Genomic DNA, 20,730 nt, shown 5'->3' on the forward strand with positions numbered 1-20,730 from the left:
AGCATTCCCACCCCAAGGATTAAACTGTTCAAAATGAGACACAACAATGTTTACACACCTGCAGCATCCCCAAAGATGTACAAACCACATGCACTAACTGCACTCCCATCTCTTACAGTGTCAGCAGAGATGATTTTTCCCAGGCCAGGAGCTCAGCACTGCTCTGCCCAGTGCTTCTCCTTCCCTCCAGGGCATTGGAGGGGCTGCAATTTCCCTCCAGGTAGCCCTAAGCCAACACTGCAGCCCAGAAGCCCCAGCATGCAGAGGAATGGCTCCAATGACACATGAAATTGAGGTCCTGACCCCCTGACACCATCAGAAAGCCCTGGCATTTTTCTCACAATTAGCTGGATGAGAGGTCTACTTAGATCCCATCTGGGGAATTAGCATTGTTCATTAACAGCACATTTCCATTTCATCAAGCTGTAATATTTCAGGCCTCAAGCTAAGCAGCTGGATGCTCATGCAGTTTTAAAGAGCCAAGAGAGCTGATCAGGATAATAGATGGAGCATTATCTGCCATGACTTCACTTGTTTAAGCTTTGCAGGAAGACAGCAAGAGCAGCCTCCCTAAACAATGCTGTATTTTGGCTTTATTCTCATTACACAAGACACAGTTAATGCTACTTTCTCTGGCTTTCTTTTCACCCTGAAACCACAAAATACATTCCTGCAAATCTAGATTTCTAAGGGATAATAAATGATGAAGAATTCTACTGCATGTGCCTGTGTGAGCACCAGCCTTCAGACAGGACCTGAAAAAGGACCTGTAAAAAAGATGGTTTGGCTTTATAAATAAAACTCTTCCAATGACACACAGAAACCAAGATGGATGTTGTTTGTCATGCAGAGCCAGAACACTTCCAAAAGGATTGAGACATATGACAGTGGCTTGTATTTCACTTTTTCATTTTGTGAGATTCCTAGTTCAGGCTTGGCATCACCCAAGCAAATCTGTATTTCATACCAACTGTAATCTTCTACCTACCACCATCATTCCACTTCTTACATGAAATATTTTTCATAATGTTAAAGTTCTTATTTAAAATATAAGAACAAATAACATTGGCTTGGAAAGGGTAGCAGTTTATTGAATGCATACATAATTATTATACAAAAATAAGTTAATTGCATAGAAATTTATAGAGAGAGATAGAAAATGTTAACTTCATTTTATGGATTTGATCCAGATGTGAAGAGCCTCTACTATCTGCACCTGTAAGAGATAAGAATGCACTGTAAGGGTTGCACAGCTGGAACTTTCAGTCACATGAGCTCAACATGCCAGGGAAGGGCTTGGGCCATTTATTTGAATTCAGGTGCTTGCTGTGCTTTCCTCACTCGGATGACACACCATTTTCCCAGAACTTGGCCAAACCTCTGACTGAGCAGGTGGGAGAGCAGCCTGCAGATACAATTTGATGTCCCAATGCTTGTGTCTATGAGGGCACTTTAATCACTCCATTGTAGAGGAGCAGGGATTTACCTGTGCTGTCAGAGCCCCTCTACTCACTCCCCACACACCATTTACAGGTCAGCCACCAGCTCTAGAGCAGGCAGAGGTGTGACAGTGGCACTGCCACAACCTGGTTTTGGTTTGTCTTTTCTCCTGATACCTGTTGTGCTGACGATTCCCATTAGATGGCACTCCAATTGCTCCCGGGGACTTGAAGGTGGGATGAGAAGCTCTCATCAGAGCTGCATATCTACAAACAAACAAACACAGCCAGGCTCAGTACCTATGCACTCTGTGTTTTCACTTTTCCATCCAGTTTAATCATCTGCATCTGTCACACAAATATCACACTCCTACTGGACAGAACAGTCAAGGTATGTGTGCCTGCAAAACACAAATTTTTTTACTAAGTTCAGACTTAGTTTGTCGGGGTATTGATTATTCTTGGTTACTTCAAGGTGCTGGAGAGAGCTTTAGGATTCTAGTAGGTATACCTAGACCCCAAAGGGTGCTTGAGTTGGCCAGTGCCTGTTCTCAGTTAGGAGAGACTGACACAAGTAAGCTTGAAAATCCAGGAAAGCATTTGACAAGCTTTTTCTCTTGGCTCAGAAATTAAGGCTGACACATCAGAAATTCAGCCTGAGACGCAAGAGGAAATCATGGCTACTTTATTGACATGACCAGTAGTTTCCAGAATTCCCTGTCTGTCCAAGCTCCCACCAAGCCCTGAGACCTCATCTGGAGCTGAAGTACCCCAAGTGCAGCTCACCCTGCCTTGGAGATGGGCTGGCTGCTCCCTCTGCAGTCGTGGTCCAGAGGATGCCGATGTTTTATGCAGAAGCTGCTGCCACACTGTTCACAAACCACCTTCATCATCTCTTTCCTTTTGCAGCCTGGCTTTGTGCATTTGTTTGTGAAGATCTGAGTAAGAGAGGACAGGGAGTTGGCAAGGTTGGCTTTCTGTGAGCCATGACCAAGCTGAAGGCACAGGAAGGCAGCTCAGACTTCAGCAGCTTTTCTTACCTTCTGCTTTTGCTGTGCTGGGTTGTATTTGCAGTCCTTATCTATGTGGGCTCCAACCACAATATCTGGGATTTCCCCCCTCTGCACTGGGATAGGCGTGTTACAGAGGGGACACACTGGCACCTGCACGTTCTAAGAACACACAGCACAGATCAGCATCACAGAATTAAAGAATTGTTTAGATTGAAATAGACCTTTAAGATAATCAAGTCCAACCATTACAAATTCAACCCTATTTTGTGTCCTTCCCCTTGTCTTACCCATAGATATTAGAAATATATCCCTAAATGTTTCATGTTCCCATTTGCTAATGCTTTTAAAGATACACTTCAAAACAGTAACTGCAAATCCCCATCCAAAAACCACACAGAAATGCTTTGCCAAACCAATTGTAGCAATGTATTGGGTAAGTTGACTTTAAATATCCTTTTGGCTTTTCTGGAATTACAGCCTTTGAATACTTCAATGCCCAAGTACAGGCCAGAGATCAAACTGGATCCACTTGTGGACCCACTTGTTCTATTTATTTCTTCTGTAGTTTCATGTTTGTTGTTCTTCAACTTAGAGGACTTGGACCCCAGAAAATTTTAGACCACAATACATTACTTGAAATATATAGCACTCCTCTCTGGGAAGATGCATTGTAAGTGAAAAAACCTAGAATCTAACAGTTCTGACCTCTGAAATGTCATGTTGCTATAAATTAGAAACCCAAATGTATCTTTAACTTGCATCTTGATGTTCTCCCATCCACTTTTATTGAAACCACAGGTGAAGTTTCAGACCAGCCCTTACAAATGACTTAGCAAATTTGCAGGGCGAATTATGACTCATGTCATACAGAACTCACTTTCTTGTAGGCAGAGCTGCACTTGTGGTCATCGTAACGGATGTGATCTTTACAGAACACTTCCCCACATGCGTCACATTTCAGAGGAAGGAAATCTGGGAGAACAAAAAAGAAAACATTTTTGTGGAACAAAGCTAACAACTCTGAGGTACCCACAGAAGTCTACAAATAAATTCTAAAGCAGTTTTTGTCGAGCCACAATCCCATTATCTCTATAGAGATTAGATCATTCTTCACAAATACTAAAAGAGCAAGAGTGGTAAGTTTTCCTTTTTTATCTGCAGCATAAGACAAACACAAGCCATAAGCACCTCAGGAGCTCCTCGCATGCAGAAACCTTAGTGAGCAACTAGTCAAGAGCTAAGAGCTCAAGTACAAACAGAAAACCATCAGTTTCAGTTTCAAAAATCATGTTATTCTTGAAAAGCCATTCCTTAACAATTTAACACGCACAGGATGAACAGCTATCACTGTTTCCCTAGCCCTGCTGAGGGGGTACCACAGCAGCATTCCGGTACACTCCTTGACGAGTCCGCCCGAGCAGGCGCTGCTCGGGGCTCGCTCCGAGCCCGCACTTACCCAGCTGTTTGCAGGAGCGCTCGGAGCAGTGCTCGCCCAGCCACGGCAGCTCCATGGCACACGGGGCCGGTAACAAAGAGCAGAGCCCCAGGACGGGCGCGGCCGCCGCGCCTTTATCGGCTCGGGGCGCTGAGTCAGCGCAGCCACGTGCTGAGTCACGCTCCCGCCGCGCCCCGCCCCGTGACGTCACTGCGGCCGCAGCCAATGGCGTGCTCTGCTGCCCCACCGCCCACCGCGCGTGCGCGGGCAGCGGCCAATGGGAGGCCGGGGGGCGGCTGAGTCACGGTCGGGGGCGGGGCTTGGGGATGGGAATGGGAAAAATGGGGGCGGGAATGAATGAGAATGAGAATGAGAATGAGAATGAGAATAAGAATAAGAATAAGAATAAGAATAAGAATAAGAATAAGAATAAGAATAAGAATAAGAATAAGAATAAGAATAAGAATAAGAATGGAAATAGGCACTGGGGTGAGAAAATACTTGGGGCAACAGAGCAAGGGCAAAGAGTTGAGTTCAGGTGGCAGAGTTTGGTAATGGAGACCGGAAACTTCCCCAGTTGGTCTCTATTTTAAATGCTTGTCTCATTTGACAAGGCACCCTGAAATCAAGGTGTATTTTAGAAATGTTGATCTCTGGAGGTGTGTGACAATGCAGAGTTCATACAGAGCAGAGGAGGACTGGTGACTTCATGACATTTGCTACAGGATTGAGAAATGACAAAGTGTTTTTCTGTACCTGCTCTCCCAGAAAACACCTGACTGTGCTGTGGTGCATGACTCATACTCAGAGTGGAGCCACGAGGTCAAAGGGGAGCTCTGGGATTGCATCTGCTGAGTGCCTGCACAATCACTTTGTGCTGTTGAACTCCAGGAGGGGCATGTGCCACTGCTCCACCTTCCACGTCACCCAGCAACGTGGCACTCATGTGACTCCTGTGACTGCTGTGGGTGCCACAGGCAGCCAACCCACTTGGAGCACTTCCCAACCGCACATTCCTGCTGGATTAAACGATACCATGTCATCAGCCAGACACTCTGCCCACTCTTCAATTAATGTTCTCTCCTAAACCCATAAAATTACCAAATCTGCTCCACAAACCTTACTCCACATAACAGCTGAGCTGACAGAGATTCTGCCACAGGTTTGTGAAGGGTAAACTCTGATTTCACCTCCTCCACTGTGGTGTTTGGGGTTTTTGGGACAGCTGTGCCACATCCATGGGAACACCCAAAACCTGCTCTGGGACAGCCTGGGCAGGGCACAGCCAGAGTATGGCACTCTCCCCCATTTCTTCTGTTCTTCTGACTTGGTTGCTTCTGGCAGTTTGGGACAGGTGAATTTTAAAATGAAAGAGGAAATAGCAGAAAAATATCCAAATACAAATAGTAAGCGAAAGTCAAGTTATCCAAGGTACTTCAAGAGCTTGGCTCTGCTGTGCATCAGCTTCCTTGTACAACTCAAATCTTGGGAGGTGCAAAAATCCCCATATGTCCTGCTGAGCTTGAAGGCTGATTTTTTTTCCCTACAAAGCACCTACCCAGTACTTGAGAGGAGTGGGATCCCCATGATCTCCCCAGGAAGGCTTGCCAAAAAACTGTGGGGTGAGCTAAGCAGAGAGGAAGAGATTGGTGTCTTCCCTGGCTGGGTGAGAGTGCCCTGCAGGCTGGAGAGCTGCTGCCAAAGAGATCCTGTTTTATGGTGGAGAAGGGAGGAGTGGATAACAACAGAAATGGCTCTGCACAGATTAGATGCTCTTAATGAAGGCTGTGTAAATCCCAAGTCTGGAAACCCACACAGTACAGGCAGGCATCTTAATAGAAACGAGGATTAGAAATTAGCTGAGGTCTTTAGTGATATTTTTAGAAGGTTGCTCCTGACAGGTTAGGCTGCTGAGAACCAGAGGGAAGTGCAGAACCCTGTATTACTTGGGGAAGGATCACACAGTGCAGTGTGTGATTAGAGGCTGGCTAGCTTAGTGACAAAGGGGATAGGTGGGTTAGGGCTGATTCGGGGGAAATTAGCAAGGGAAATTGCTTGAGAAGCAGAATTTGATTAGGGGCAGCCAACATGGATTTGTGAAAGGAAAGCTATGTGTAAGTAACTTGCTGGAGTCTGGGGGAGGCACCGTTCCCTGGCAGCCTGTGGAGTGTTGGTTTTATAGAAATGATCTGCAGAGGGAAGACCTGACCTCTTTGCTACCAGAATGGTGACACTGGGTGGGATGGATGGCAATCCCCTCCCTCCATTGTATCTGCATGGACTCTCTGCCTCCTCTTTCCCCATCCATCCCTTCTTCTTCCTTTCTAGTTTTTATGGGAGGATGCTCATTGCTTTTCCCTATGTTCCACATTCTTCTCTTTATCCCTCTCGTCGGGGTATTAAACATTGTTTTCCACCTCACCACACCAGCCTGGTCTGCTTTAGGACCTGCATTGCATCCCAAAGGGGGATAAAACCCCTCAGATGAGGACATTCATGGCAAGGCAGGGGAACAGCTGTCCAACATCCCTGCCAGCTACAGGCACAGCGTGGATGGGGAGCCAGGGCTGTGCTCCTATCCCGTCTCTCAGGGAGGGTCTGTCCCCTTCCCAGCACCTGGGTTATGGCAGCACAGCACAGGGATGCCCATGGCCAGGACAGCCAGGCCCATCCACCTCCTCTCTGCCTTGTGTGCCCCAAACTCCTCCCAACACCATCCACAAGACACAGATGAGTCTCCTGTCCCTGGTGTCCCCAAGGCCACCTCATTGCCTGCAGTGCTCCATCTGCAGAGCCCCTGCTGTGGCATTCACATTGGGGTGACTCCAGCTCTCATTTGCCTTTTCCAGGTCTCTGAACTCCAATCCCAATGTCCTGCTTTTCAGCTCATAATTTCGTACCAGCCTCTTAAAACTGGATTTTATTTTTATTGCAGTGACCCTGTGATGCCGCCTGATCCCTCTGTGGAGGAGACATGACATCTCCATTACACAGCTCAGATAAGTGTCTTAAAGAGACCACACACAAAGGAACTAATGGTACCTATTTTTATTAGGTTTATTACAGGAGGGGAAGGAAAGCAGTCCCATCTCCCCACAGGATACTCTGTTAACAGCAGCAGACAGAGAGGAGAGATCTGTGGAGGTGGATCGGTTTTCCAAGAATATTAGCTACTGCTGCTCTAAAATTAGAGTCTAGGGAGAGCAGACAGGTTGACATAATTGAAAGGGCTGTCTTATGGGATGACATAGTTAAACAAGTCCATGATCAGCTTTAGAGTGACAGCTCAGCGACTTCTTCTAATCCTCAAAGGGGCACTGAGTTGCAAGGCTGTGATTTAACTAGTCCTGGATCTTATCTTGTGATGATGTCAATATTATTAGAACCTGCTCCTAAAGAGATGCCTCCAAAATCACTGCACATGAACCCAGTGGCATTGCAGGCACAGTTCTGCTGCAGCTTCACCCTGCAGAGCCCGTGGTTGACACAAACACTCCCCTGCTGCCCTTCTCACACACCTGATTGTGTCCCTGTGGGCTGGGCTGCAGGGGCAGGGCCAGAAACAGGATTAAAAACCTCATTTCAGGATGGAGCTGAAAAATGTCCTTCAGCCGCCCATTTTATTCAAGGTAATTTAATAGCAAACACAAACTAACAAAGTTAGAGGTGAAATATAATAGGAGGAACCCCATAAAAAGTAACCTAATCTGTAAGATAAATAGACAACACTTTAGCCTGGGGAGATAGCAAATAAAAGAGAAATATGAGCAGAGCCATTCTCAATTCATAACTAACTTTAAAGAGAAATAATGAAGATGAGTTCTCCAACTTTTAATGCCCTAAGATTCTTCTCCACAAAAAAAAAAAAAAAGAAAAAAAACCCAACCAAAACAACAACAACAAAAAAAAAAAAAAAAACCCAAACAAACAAAAAAAAACCAAACCAAAAAAGCAAAAAACACTTTCCTGTTTTCCTCACACATTGTATGTCCCAGCCAAATGTCCTGGATCACTCCCACACAAGGAGGCATCCATCAGAAAGGGAAATGATGATGTGGAGAAACCCTGCTGCAATTCCTGATGGAGCAGGAGACATCAGGGATGGAGCTTTCCATGCTCTTGGTTGCCTTTGGTGCCCACCTGCCACTGCCTTGTTTTGGGTGCACAACTCAGCACCCACTGCCTTCATGGTGGCATTAGTCTGACATTTATTATTTTAAGGGGTTTTAGCCTTTTTTTTTTTTTTTGTCAGTGCCTACTTTAACTTCAAAGGCTGGGATTTTCCAGGCTGCCTTCTGCATTTAGGCACCTAAATCCCATTGAGTTTCAAGTGTGCATCATCAGCCCTTAGGCTCCTTAGAAAATCCTTGCTAAGTGCCTGAGGGCTCATTGGCAGCCCCTGATTCCCACAGATGCCACTGCACCAGCAGGAGGTCACTTCTTCAGAACAGTCCTTTTTAAAATCTTCCTCCTAAATTATGAAATAAACTAGGAAGGACCACCTCAGATGGCTACATTTTGGTGATATATGCCTGTAAAGAATGTTGTATCATCTCCTTGGCTTTGTCACCTGAACTTCAGAGGCAAAATGCTCCCAGTTCCAGCTCTTGTCCCTCTGGGGAAAATCTCATATTTGGTGTTTTAGAGGTAAACCCCACCATATCCACCATTGACTCTGACACCCACCATGTCTCCAGCCCCCTTTTAGAGCACCCAGAAATATCTGTACAGGAGGAACAAAAAATCAGCAGAATTAATCCATTTGCTTTGCTGTTTGGGAATGCCCCAACCCAAAGGGAAAGGGCACAGAGAGCAGCCAAGCTGGCAGTGGGATGAGTATAGAAGATACCCCTGAAAAGTCTTTCTCAAAGGATGGGAATCATTGCAACAGCCTTTCTAAGAGTAGAGGGAAAATAAATCCCTCACCAGGTGATTTCTGGTCACTGATCAAACTCTAATGTCTTACTTAGCAGAAAAAGGTTCAGGATCTCCATGGCAGATTTCCTGGAATAACAACTGTCTTTTTGTTGAGTCCATACTGCAAACAGCATGACAGAACCCAGTCCAGCACTACTGAGCCCCAAATTTCCTTGGCACTACCATGTTGGCATCAATTAGCAAGGGAGGTTAGATCCTAAATACTCCTTATTCATTGCTGTTCTGAATTAAAGTGTGTAACTAAAAACCAAGACTCTATTCCTTAAGTATTTCAGCTGATGATTATTTTGTAACAGTGCCAAACCTCAGCATTGTCTTTAATATTCTTATTTTATCTAGATTTTATCTGGATATCTTATTTTATCTATTTTTTAATACTCTTATTTTATCTAGATAAATGAACCCATCTTTCTTCTTGTTTTGTAGCACTAAGAACAAAACCTGAACTCTCTTAAGTGGAGTTTGGTTGATGCTGTCAGTACAGGAGGGGACCAAACCCATTTTTGGTACAGATGAGTGTGAGTCTTCTGCAGGTCAGCAGGAGAGGATGGGCAGGGGGTTCCTGGCAGAGATGGGAGCCAAAAGGAAAACGAAAGATCCAGGGGGGAATAGCAAGACAGGGAAGAACGACCCCTTGGGTGATAATTCCCATAGTGGGCAGACCGCTCTTAGGAAATCATCTCCAGAAGTGATACCCAGTCATACCCACTCTGCAGACAATACTGGGACTAGGGGATAGAAGAATTTTGGCTGTTCTAGTTGTTTTCCCCACCCATCCATCCCAAACACCCATTCACTGGAGGCCTTTACCAGCCCACGGTGCCGCCACCATCCTGGAGCAGCCCTGGAGGTGGTGGAGCCCTGCGGGGTGATGCTCCCTTTGGGAAGATGTCCATCCCGCAAGGACAGGGACGTGTGACACCCGGAGCCGCGTGCCACGAGGTGGCACCATGTCCCTGCTAACCTGCACGGCGGGGTCAGCAGCTGCTGCAGGACCCCGCTCACCGGGCGGGCTGGAACCCTCCCGCTGAGATTTTGGGGGGTTAGATAACTGGGCATCCCTCTTTTCTGTAAGGCCCTGTTGAGGAAGGAGGTGGTACCTGTGCCATGGAACAGGGGTGAGACCACTCACCTGTGAGAGCCCCCTGAGGAATTTGGTCACCTGACAGGCACAAGGTTTGCAGGGCTGTGGTGCCATCTCCCCCTGGCTGCAGTTCTCCTCAGGGGGGTCCTGGGCTCCTGTCCCTGCTGGCACCGTCGTTTGTTGGCACTGAGAGAGTGTCACGATTTTGAGCAGCCAAATTTCCCAGTGTCACAATGCTGGTTCAGATTTCCCAGTGTCACCATGCTGGTTGTGCCAGGATGGTGTGTCTGACCTGGTGGGGTGCCCTGGCTGTGCCCCCACACCCCCCGGGACCTGCAGGCAGGCAAGCTCATTTCTCACACAGAGCTTGGTCATCAAACCATAGAATTCTGTAGGTTGGCCAAGACCTTGAAGCTCATCAGGTCCAACCATTAACCCAGTACTAAGCCATACTTGTAAGCAAAAAAGGGAAAGCTGTGCACCAGCATCTCTTCCTTGAAATACCAAATATTTAGTATTATTGTGACATGCTAGGAGGGATTCAGGTGAGCCTATATCCCTGAGGAACTTTAAACTCCATACCTTGACATATTCAGATCACCTCCATCTTAAAAGCACCAGTGCAGCCCCAAAACCAAGGAGCTTGCCCAGCACCTGGTGAGTTCCTTGATTAGTCCCCTGAGCTCCCAAATGCTGATTTTCCTCAGTCTAACCCAGTTCTTGGGGTCTTTCAGCAAAGCCCTGCAGTTTAATGCCCTGTTCTTCTCAGGGTGTTCACCCCCAGGACCTGTCTGTCCCCACCACACTGCCCTGAGCTCTGCTGACACAAACCCAATGCTGACATCTGTGGCTCTGACTGCTCAGGTGCTCCATGGAAAACAAGGTGACACAAGTGCAAGCCACAGGGATATATTAAATGAAAATCCCCCAGTGGATGAGGGGTTTTGCATGTGCTGAGGAAGATCCAACAGCTCCTTCTGCTCTTGCTTTAGAGCATGGAGCAACCAGCCCAAATCCCTGTGCTTCTTTCAGAAGAGCAAGCAGAGGGAGCAGCTCAAAGGGAGCTCTCCTGCCTGGGTCTGCTGTCCCTGGCAGTGTGCTCAGAACAGTAATAGAGTGCCTGGAATACCTACATTATTCCTGCCACAATGCTTTCTGGCTGAACAATGCATTGCCAATTCAATTCATTCAAACAAGTTCCTTGGGAAGACAGCAAAGCAAATCCAGGTGGCAATTACTGAATTCAGACTCTGCCCTGAACTCAGGGAAACAAAGGGGCAAGATATGAGAGAAATAGCGAGTTCTGCTGGAAATCCCACAACAGCAGAACCCTGAGAGCTTTTAATCACGTGCCTGCTGGTATTCAGCTGCAAAACCCCTGTGTCATTGGGCAAGGAGACAGAGCAGCACTGCAATTGCTCTGCTGTAGCACTTAGCACTTTGGAATATCTTTGCTGTGAAAATTAAACTCTGGTTTGTTTCCTTTTGAAAGCACAGCAGCACTTGGGCTGCACAGCCGGTCTCAGTGACAGTGAATTGAAGAATAAGTGCACCAGGAGCTCCCAGTGCACCAGGAGCTCCCAGTGCTGCTGTTCTGCACACTGGCAGGCAGGGTGGAGGCTGCCTGCAGCTCAGATGAGCTGTTAAACCAGCTCAGAGCTTGGTTAAACATCTCCAGCCCTGTGCTGAGCCTCATCACACCCCAGTCCCCTTTCCCAGAACATCAGCAGGGACACACAGCCCAAGAATGGTCCCTGTGTCCAGGATGCAGCTCCAAGAACAGCCCTGGATGGCTGAGGGAGAGAAAAACCTGCCAGGAGCCTCCACATGGCTCTGGGTGTGCAGGAAGGAAACTTCTGTTGCAGACACACAGCTAGGGAAGATCTCCTCTTACAGACCCTGCAAACCACACAACCCTGTTCACAATCAGGGGCTGAGCCCCTGGGGTTGTGCTTCATCTCCCATCCTGCTGCATCCCTCACAGCCAGCTGCAGCCACTCTCCCAGGAAAGCAGTTACACCAGGGATGAATTTGGCCCCAGATGTAGAATTAGGTTAAGCCAAAAGGTGGCAGCATCTTATTCAGTATCGATTTTGCATGAATATTTCTTCTATTAGCCATTTTTCTTTCTAATCATGGAGTGTAAGTTTGTAAATTACAGAGGTGGGGAGTAAATGTATTGCAACCTCTGGCAAATTGATATTTTTGCAGCAGCAGTAAACTTTTTCTGATGACAGATAATTGAAGGGAGCAAGCATCAGATAAAATTCATAAAGATTTGGACCTACTGGAACAAGACAAATGATATTTAATGTTCAGAGTTATAAAGTAATTACTCTGGGCTCTGATATAATAAATAAAGACACAGTAAATGGAGTTTAGCTGACCAGGCGCTTTGGAGGCAGCACTGGGCAGGGGGAATGGAGAGGTGACAGCTCCCCCAGCACAGGGCAGTGCCTCAGGTTGGTGTCTCCCCCAGAAATGCCCGTTATCAGGGGAAGAAGGAAGGAGCTGCCTCCCATGCCCAACCCCAGATGCTGTGTGCACAGGGAGCCATTATTACCCACAGCTCTTTGCATTTCCAAAGGCAGAGGAGCCTTTGGATACCCAGGTTCATCCACACCTCTCAGGAGAAGCCTGGTGCAGGTTCTCCAGCAAACCCACAGCCTCCTGTTCTCCCACCCCAGCCAGCACCCAAGAGAGCAGCTGGCAGCTAAAAAGAGGAGGGTGACCTTCTCCTTCTCCCTGAGGTGGTCACAGCCCTTTACCCAGGAAAAACTGAGGCTGGCGCAATGGGCATCCCAGCCAGAGCTTGATGTCCTTCCCATCAGCAGCAGAACACTTCAGAGGAACATCACAGAGAAATTGTGATATGCAAAAGTAGAAGATACTGGTCCTCACCCAGCTGCAATTCCTTTTCCACCAGCTGGGAAAGGCCAGGAGATCCTTCTCTTACAGTGAGGAACCACCTTTTCTTCTCTTTTATAGCTCTGCCTCAATCAGCCCTGTGATGTCCCCTTCACCTGGCAGAGTATTTTCATTGCATGCAACACCTCACAGTGCTAGGCTCATCCAGACCTCACACACAACAAACAGAAAAACGGTGGCAGAGCCATATCCCCCTATTTTTTTCAAAGCAGAATGTCAGTGCAAGCCTCCCTGGTGAAATAAGTGCATCACTGAGATGTTTTTAGTGCAGGCAGCATCAGTGGCTGCTGGCAGCACATGCCAGGTGCCCTGATGGTCAGGGAGAAATGCTCAAGCTCACACCGAGCTGGGAGGTCCCAACCCTGCCTTTCTTCAGGGCTCCTCAAACATCTCTGAGCAGCTGCTGGGGAACCATAAGCCAACACCAGGCCTTGTTTCTGCTCCACCACCAGCCCTCCACTGCTAATGTGCCTCTGCCCCTTTGAAGAAGTTGCTTAGAAATTCAGCAGCAATTATGCAAGCTTTAGTATTAAAAAATGCACGTAGATCTGAAAGCAAATACGAAGCTGCTGCTGCTGCTGTAACGCTAGCTTTAAGCTGTCTACAGTCCCTAGAAATTCTCAGTGGGATGTTTGAGAAGGATGTATATGTGTTGACAACATTAAATGATCCATGGCTCAAGGACAGAATTGAAACCATACATCTACTTCATACAGGGAGAGTGTTTTTCTCCAACTCCCCACGGCAGGCCAGGCACCCCGTCCTCCCCAGGAAGGCAGGGCTGGCTGGGGGAACTGAGGGCTCCTTCCACACCCCATGTGGAACACAGCTCCACTGAAAAGGGACAGACACATGGACGCCATCAGCAGGAGAAACGTTGTTGTGGCTGCAGCATCTTGGAGGGAAATTGAGCATGTCACCTCGGTGCATCACCCTCTCCTCATCACCTCCCCGAGCTCACACAACATCTGGAGAGAGCCCGAGGAGGGGCAGGATGCTGCCAGCCTCACTGGGGTGAGGATTTGCCTGCCCTGAGCCCCAGAGCACAGCCCAGGATGCCCCCCTGGCACTGCAGCAAGCCCCCAGCAGCGAGTGCTGAAAGCTCCCCAAAGCCGGAGCCTTTTCTAGGCATGAAATTCTCAAGGACGAGGAAAAACTGGCAGACAACAGGGAGGATTAGGTGGTTCCCCAAGGAGCACAAGAAACGCTGCAAGATTGTGTTGTTGCCCATTTCAGTGGGGTGATTAGGAAGTATTTGAGGCTGGGAGGATGATTTCTATTAGGCAGTTTTGTGAGCCTTAGCCCAGCTATTAACAGTAGGTGGTGGGAAGTCAACAAAACCAGACTCCTCCAGCCTGCAGCACCCAAAATCCAGGCCTGCCCTGCCAGCACCCTGCCCCAGTGAAGCACCTTCCTTGTTCTCCCTCCCAGAGCTGGTTGTGGTGCTTTCTGGTTCTTGCTGCTTGGGAAAAACCTCCCTCCCTGGCTCTCCTGCCACTCCAACCACATCTCCCTGGTCCCTGGCTCAGTGACTGGTTTCCATCATTTCAACTATTACCAAACCAATGGGTATTTCTTTGCTCCCTCGTTTATGCAGAATGTTTATTTAATAGGCTGGCCAGCTTCAATTAGGTCTGTGATTACTCACAGATGACAGCTCCAGCATAACAATGTTTACTCTCAAACTCCATCTCCAAGTATAACCTGTGATATATTTAAGGAGAAGGTATAAAACCATTACTGTTGAAATAGCTTTACCTATGGGAGTGAAGTTTCTCTAACAGCTGGTGGCTGGGTAAAAATGTCCTGGGGTTATCAGCCCCCTTCACCCACATGTTTGGTTACCCTACTGAAAACCTCACGTGGCTGAGTTCTCCAGATGTCTTTGCCTTGTTGCTGGCATGTGGAACTCCTTGCTACAGGATCTATTGTCTAAAATAAAGTTTAATAGATTTAAGTGCATTTTCATTTGCTCATGAGGCATCAGGGCTGGTGGCTGGAAGTGAAATGCAGCATCTTTGGGTCAGATGTGCCCCTAGGACGTTTGGGGTGCGTTGGCAGGAAGGTGTGTCACAAAAGGAATATCCAAAGATGTGGTCTCAATGTGGTTTTACTTTTAAGGAAATGCCAGTGAGAGTTCCTGGTCTCCATGGCTCCAAGAAGTACATTTTCAGAGCCCAGAGTCGATGTCTTTGTAAGAGGCCCAGTCTGGCTGTCCCTACAAGTTTGGTACCCAAACCTTTATCTGGGTGAGAGTTACAGTGCTCAGCAGTGAGAGGGGGCTCTGGGTGGCTCAGAGGCAGAGGATGGGTGTCCCCCATCCCACCACCCACTGTCCATCCAGGGGGCTGAGCTGGCTGTGCAAAGCAGTCCCAGGGAGAGTCCTGCCTCTCTTGTAGTATCGTATAGCAGAAACAGCTTCCATACATCCCCGTGGGTTAATCAGCTGCTTGGAGACTAATTAGTGCCAAATGCTTTTATCAAGAAGACACAGCTGGGTGCAAATCCAGGCACAGCAATGCCTGGGATGTCCACACCCTGCCCAGGACACAGCCTGGTCCTTCCCTGAGCCCTCCAGACCAGCGGTGATGACCCCAGTCTGGCCATCACCCTGGAGAGGGAATCTGCAGCGGAGGTTTAGGAGGGCTAGGAAATTTCCTGGCTTTAATTCACTGAACTCTTTTGTTTCAAGCACATTTAATATCTTAGAAATTACGAGTCACAGGGAGCTGGGTGAGCCGAAGGAGAGGCGTGATCTGTGAGGCCAATTAAGAGGCCGATGGCACATCGTGAAACGGGAGCCCCTCGGGGGAGGCCAAGGTTACATAAATAAGTGTGTGAAGGAGCTGCACTGAATCTGCAGACACTCAGCCACTAGTGATGCCCCTTCGAATCTGGGAAAATTAAATATAAATAATAAATGTTTAACCACACAGCAAATAAATACAATGAGGCACCTTTAAAAATTATACTAATAAACAGCGAGATGTTGTCCTTCTGCCCAGGGTGGCTGAGCATCTTCTGCGTATTGGAGACAAAGAGCACAAAAGAGGGGGTTGTGTTTGGGGGGGGCTGCTCAGCTGGGTTGTCTTCACCCCAAATCTGCCATCTCAGGACAGCAAGGAATAAAACATCCAGCAAAACTGGAAATAAAATAGTGCCAAGCTCAGAATGTCAGGGCCTCCAGACCACAAGCAGCTCACCTCTGCCTGGGTGATCCTAATAGGCTTTTTCTGGGCGCCTGGGAGCAGGATTAGGGTTTGGTTCTCAGAGGAGAAGCCCAGAGGCTCTCCAGTGGTGTTACAAATGTTCACCGTGAGCTGCGAGGTCCCCAGAATTGCTCTGTGTCAGCGCTCACTTTACAATAAGAGCTCTGCTTCTTGGCTTCCCTGTTTTTACTGCTTTCTTGGAAGAAGGGGAAAAATGAAATGGAGATATAAAAAATAAAGGGGTCATTTATAGTTAAGCACATTAGGATGGGAGTGAGAGAATAAAGCAGTGAGAATGGCTCAGCCAGAGGCCTACAGGGACTTGTTCTCTGGTACTGGCACGGTCTTTACTAGGTCGCTTGAACCTTTTGCACTCTGCTGCAGAGCTCAGACCTGGGCTATATATCAGCAGCCTGGCCATGGTGTGCAGTGGAAAAGCCTGTAAGTGTCCTCAAAGCCTCTTGTGCCAGGAGTTACAGTTCATGGGTGACTTTTATGGGTGGCCAAAGCAACCAGCCCAACCCTGGGGGTGCTGGGGGTGCAGCAGAGGATGTGGGTTAAGTGTGGATCAATTCCCTTGCCTGTGATGTAATTTCATTTCTCCCCAAATTCTGCAGGGAAGGAGCAGAGCAAAAGACCTTCATTTCTGTGATTATACATTCCTGGGCAGTTAATTATAGCCTTTGTCTACTTAAACACTTGCACAATAAACCCACAGAGAGCTGCCATCCCACTCTACTTCGTTACCAATTTCTTTTCTTCACAGCCCCTGAGATTTGGTTTCCCATTTAGTGGAGGTCACTGGAGCCAGACTCTCCATGGGGCTACCCTGGCTGTCACCAGGGACCCTGTGCCAGAGCAAAATGTGTCCCCCAAGTCAGATTGATTCAGTGGAGGCTGATGCTGGTGTTTGGGTTTTTTTAGACCCATGGGCTCTGATCACATCTGGTTTTAATGAGCCCCCATGTCTGTACTGAGCCCCCACATCTCAACAGTCTCTATTTACTTCAGATTTCCACTCAGGTGCGCCTGTTCCTGCTCATGGCACAATCCAGGCCCTGGATATTCCACCCCATCTAGGAAGCACCTGATTGCAGTGACAAATGTAGCACCCAGAGCTCAGTGCTGCCTTTGACACACGAGCACAGACATAAATATTCTCCAGCCTTTACATCCTTTCTCCATTTTAACTCATGGCTTCATTAGACTAATTTGTTTCCAGGTTGGAGGATGAATAATGAGCCTCAGCCTGTGGATGCATAATTAAATTTTGATAGTGAATGTTTTTATCTAACCTTGTTTTCATTATTATCCTCAGTACTTGAATTACAAGTTGGAGATTTAGGGCTGCAGGTTTGCCTTCACATGGAGCCTGTGCCCCTCTGTGAGGTGTGACAGTGGTCTGCCACCTCCCAGGACAATGTCCAGCAGTGACACCGTGGGTGTCATTTCAGGTCTAATCATCCAGGGATGTTCAGGGAAAGAGGAACAGTTAATGACAGATTGTTTTTTCCTATATTACAGTCAGTACAACACACAGTCCCTGGTCCATGTGGGGTCTGTGCACTGCTCCACAGCTGGGTGGCACATCCCCATGGCAGGGGTCACCTGGAGCATCCTACTGGGACATCCTGCTGGAACCCACACTCCTGCTGTGTTTCCTAACGTGTCCAAACTCCATCTGTTTTTTTGGGTATGTAGTCAGCTTTGTTCCCACAGTTACATCTGCAGATTCCCCTGACTGTCCCTGTCCCCCTGTGCCTTGCAAGTGCCTCCTCAGCATCACTTGGCCTTTAGGGCCCCTGTGCCCTGGGTCCCTGCTCACTGATGATTCTCTCCCCATTGTTCTTTTCAGCACTGCAGTTTCCATCCCGCTTTTCCTCTGATCTTTGTGGCCTCTCCCTGCTCCTACCATTGTCAAGAGGGTTTTCCATAATTCCCTGACTGCTGGGGTGGCACCTAAAGGATGCCCTCTGGGTTAAGGTGGGGAACAGAGCACATCTGGAAGCCTCTGCTCCGGATGGGAGCCTGAGCAGGTACTAAGTACAAATGTTAATGGCATCATTGTTTATACTGTGGGATTGGAAAGGGTCTCCTGGGTCATCTGGGGCATTGCCCTTCAGTAACCCAGTCCCTATTCAAGCCATCCCAAGGGTATTTTTAGTCGATTCATGAATCCTTTTAGGAATTCGGCCCAACGACCTCCGTCAGCAAACGACTCTTTTGGCTAATTGACTTCACTTTCTGCACGCCCTGTTTTAACACTGCCTTTAAAGTTTGAGGCTTTTTCCTCCTCTCTCAGTGCCATCCACTGCTCAATTTCAGCAGCTCTTTTTTCCTATTCCTACATCTTTATCTGCAGTACAGTTGATTCCACAGCGCTTGCTGATGGAGCCCTCACACCAACAGAGCCCCTTTGCTTTCAGGGCTGAGCCCCTCTGTGCATGGTGAGATGATCTCCACCAGGAGATGCTGGACACAGGCTAGACGAGGGTGGGAGAGGACACAAAGGTCACCTTTACCCACATAACCTCCATCAGCAGAGCTGGGAGCAGTGCTGGGGGCAGGCTGCCTCTCAGCTCCCATCATGCTGCCTCCAGGGGAGCAGCTGTCTGAAGGGTCCTCATTTTCCTTGCTGTCTTCAATAGCTCGTATCAAAATAACAGCAGAGAGTGAAGGAAAATTGAGAAAGAGAAGGAGAATTAAACAGACAAACTTTTCTTTCGATTATTCTACTTTAATCCACTGCTGTGTGTTGTGCCATCACTGCGTTGTTATTTGCAGCAGAGCCAAATGTGAGCACGTTGTGGGGAGATTTTTGGAAGACAAGGTAGAGGGAAGAACAAGGGGCTGCTACCAACACATCTCCAGCTGAAGAGGTCACTTGCCAGCATTCTGCCCAGGATCCCTTTCCCTGCAGAGCTGCTGCTGGATTGAGGGGTTGGTCCCTACCCAGCTCCATCAGAATGAGCTGAAGTTTAACACAAAGCTTTTGCTAATCTGACTTGATCCTTTCAGCGTGGGTCAGGGAGCATCCCCAGCAGCACACAGGGGTGTAACCTGCAACAAGGACAGCTCAGGGCAATGACACTCCTGCTGGCACTGGCCCCTCAGTGACCTGTGACTGGTTTTCATTCATTTTCCTCTCCATCCTCTCTAGTTTTGGTGAAAGTGAATTCTCATCTTCCTGTGATGCACAGCTTTGATGCAGCTGTGAATTTAGCAGAGGGTTTAGCCTGGGAATGGCTTTGCATGTGCAATTTTCCTGAAGGAAAAGGAAGGAGGGAACCTGGAGCAGGGAACCTGAGCTGGGTGGGCAGACTGGAGCTTGAATGACCTACATCAATCCTTGGCACCAGCCAGGCAGTGTTTCTTTTAAATAAATTATGCAATAGTGCAAACTTCGGAAGACTTTTTTTCTTTCCCCAGGAAAACTACATTTTAGACAAAAATAACTGTAAACCCAAGATGGTCAGATTTGATGAAGTCAGCAAAGCTGAAGCCAGGATGAAGATCATACTCTCCAATCAGTCTCCAATTCATCATCAGAGCCAGTTGGTAAATATTTGCTTCTTCTAGTGATCAGCTGAAAGGTTCCTTTATTCCCACAACACTATTATCTTTGCAAATTACTTTTATTATAGTGAAAAGCAAAAACCTAAATCCTGACTGTTTTTAAGTGAAAACAAAGGTGAAAAAAATGAAAAGGCTTTCATCATAACCAAAGTGTGGACTGTAGTTTAAATAAGTGCTTTCTGATTTTCTTCCAAATAGACTGATACTTTAAAAACTCTGCTAAGAGAGTATTTTGGTATAACTGTGTCTGTCCTCTGCTTCCCAAATTGATCAAACCAAGTGGATTCACAGGGCAGAGGTGAGCAGGTCTTAAAATTCCTCCTTCTCCAGCAGAAACCAAGGATTTTGTTGTTGTTCCCTGTGATACAATCATTATTTGGAGCGTTTGCATGGGACCCCAAGGCAGCTCAGGGGATGCTGGGTAGATCTGAGGGGGAAAAAACAGGATTTTAACATGGTACAGCACCAGGACAGAGCTCTGGGACCTCCATCCTTGGGGAGTGCAGTTCATCTCTGCATCACAAGGTCATGGACAGCCTGGGCTCATTCTGAACTTGGCCTTGCCTGGAGCAGAGCTTTGACCTTCCAACGCCCACATTTCTGGATTATTGTGATGCTTGTGTGTCTTTGTCCCAGGACAGGCCACTCCAGTGTGTCACTGCAGATGTCCCCACTGCATTTGGTCTCCAAAGAAGGGCTGGGATCCCACCATGCAGCACTCCCCACCCTGTACAAACTCTCTCATCCTGCACTCGATAATGCCCACTTCTCAAAGTGCCTCAAGTTTTCCTTGAGGAGGAAGGGAGTATTAGAAACCTTTCCAAATTATATAGAGGCCTTTGTTATTTTAAGATACTTTCATTTCCCCCCTTTTCCATTTGACTTTGTTACCTGATGCTCAAGGAATGCATTTTCCCCTCTATTAAATGTTTTAACCACGTACAAGTTCCATCTTAATGTTAGCATCTTTAATAGTAGAATATTACCATATTAATTGCTATTGTGAACCAGAAGATACTTATATCATCCAGGCTTTCATTACCGTCACGGAGGGATTTTTCCTACTGAGTCAAAAGTGACCACTTTCCTTAATCCCCTGTTTAAAAGC

General features: G+C 47.5%; 1 protein-coding gene across 2 annotated transcripts; it reads right to left on the bottom strand.

Moving 5' to 3' along the window:
- Positions 1-1,070: 1,070 nt before the first annotated feature.
- On the bottom strand, positions 1,071-4,052 carry ZFAND2A (zinc finger AN1-type containing 2A). Of its 2 annotated transcripts, XM_064726085.1 has the most exons (6): positions 3,909-4,052; positions 3,330-3,424; positions 2,480-2,611; positions 2,226-2,377; positions 1,617-1,706; positions 1,071-1,216 (listed from the first exon to the last, which is right to left on the bottom strand). In XM_064726085.1, the coding sequence occupies exons 1-6, from the start codon at positions 3,961-3,963 to the stop codon at positions 1,207-1,209; spliced, it is 534 nt and encodes a 177-aa protein (XP_064582155.1). In that variant the 5' UTR covers positions 3,964-4,052; the 3' UTR covers positions 1,071-1,206. The 2 variants fall into 2 exon arrangements, with proteins under 2 accessions (XP_064582155.1, XP_064582156.1); XM_064726086.1 differs by lacking the exons at positions 1,071-1,216; positions 1,617-1,706 and having other exon boundaries at positions 2,222-2,377.
- Positions 4,053-20,730: the final 16,678 nt, after the last annotated feature.

This window comes from Zonotrichia leucophrys, chromosome 14, assembly GCF_028769735.1.
Source record: "Zonotrichia leucophrys gambelii isolate GWCS_2022_RI chromosome 14, RI_Zleu_2.0, whole genome shotgun sequence".
NCBI classification, from domain to species: Eukaryota; Metazoa; Chordata; class Aves; order Passeriformes; family Passerellidae; genus Zonotrichia; species Zonotrichia leucophrys.

Coding starts and splice junctions, on each gene's coding strand:
- ZFAND2A (XM_064726085.1), bottom strand. CDS start 3,963: ATGGAGCTGCCGTGGCTGGGCGAGCACTGCTCCGAGCGCTCCTGCAAA. Junction 2,612..3,329: donor GCAGCTCTGCCTACAAGAAA/GTGAGTTCTGTA, acceptor GTGTGTTCTTAG/AACGTGCAGGTGCCAGTGTG. Junction 1,707..2,225: donor CAGCCCATCTCCAAGGCAGG/GTGAGCTGCACT, acceptor GTTTGTTTGTAG/ATATGCAGCTCTGATGAGAG.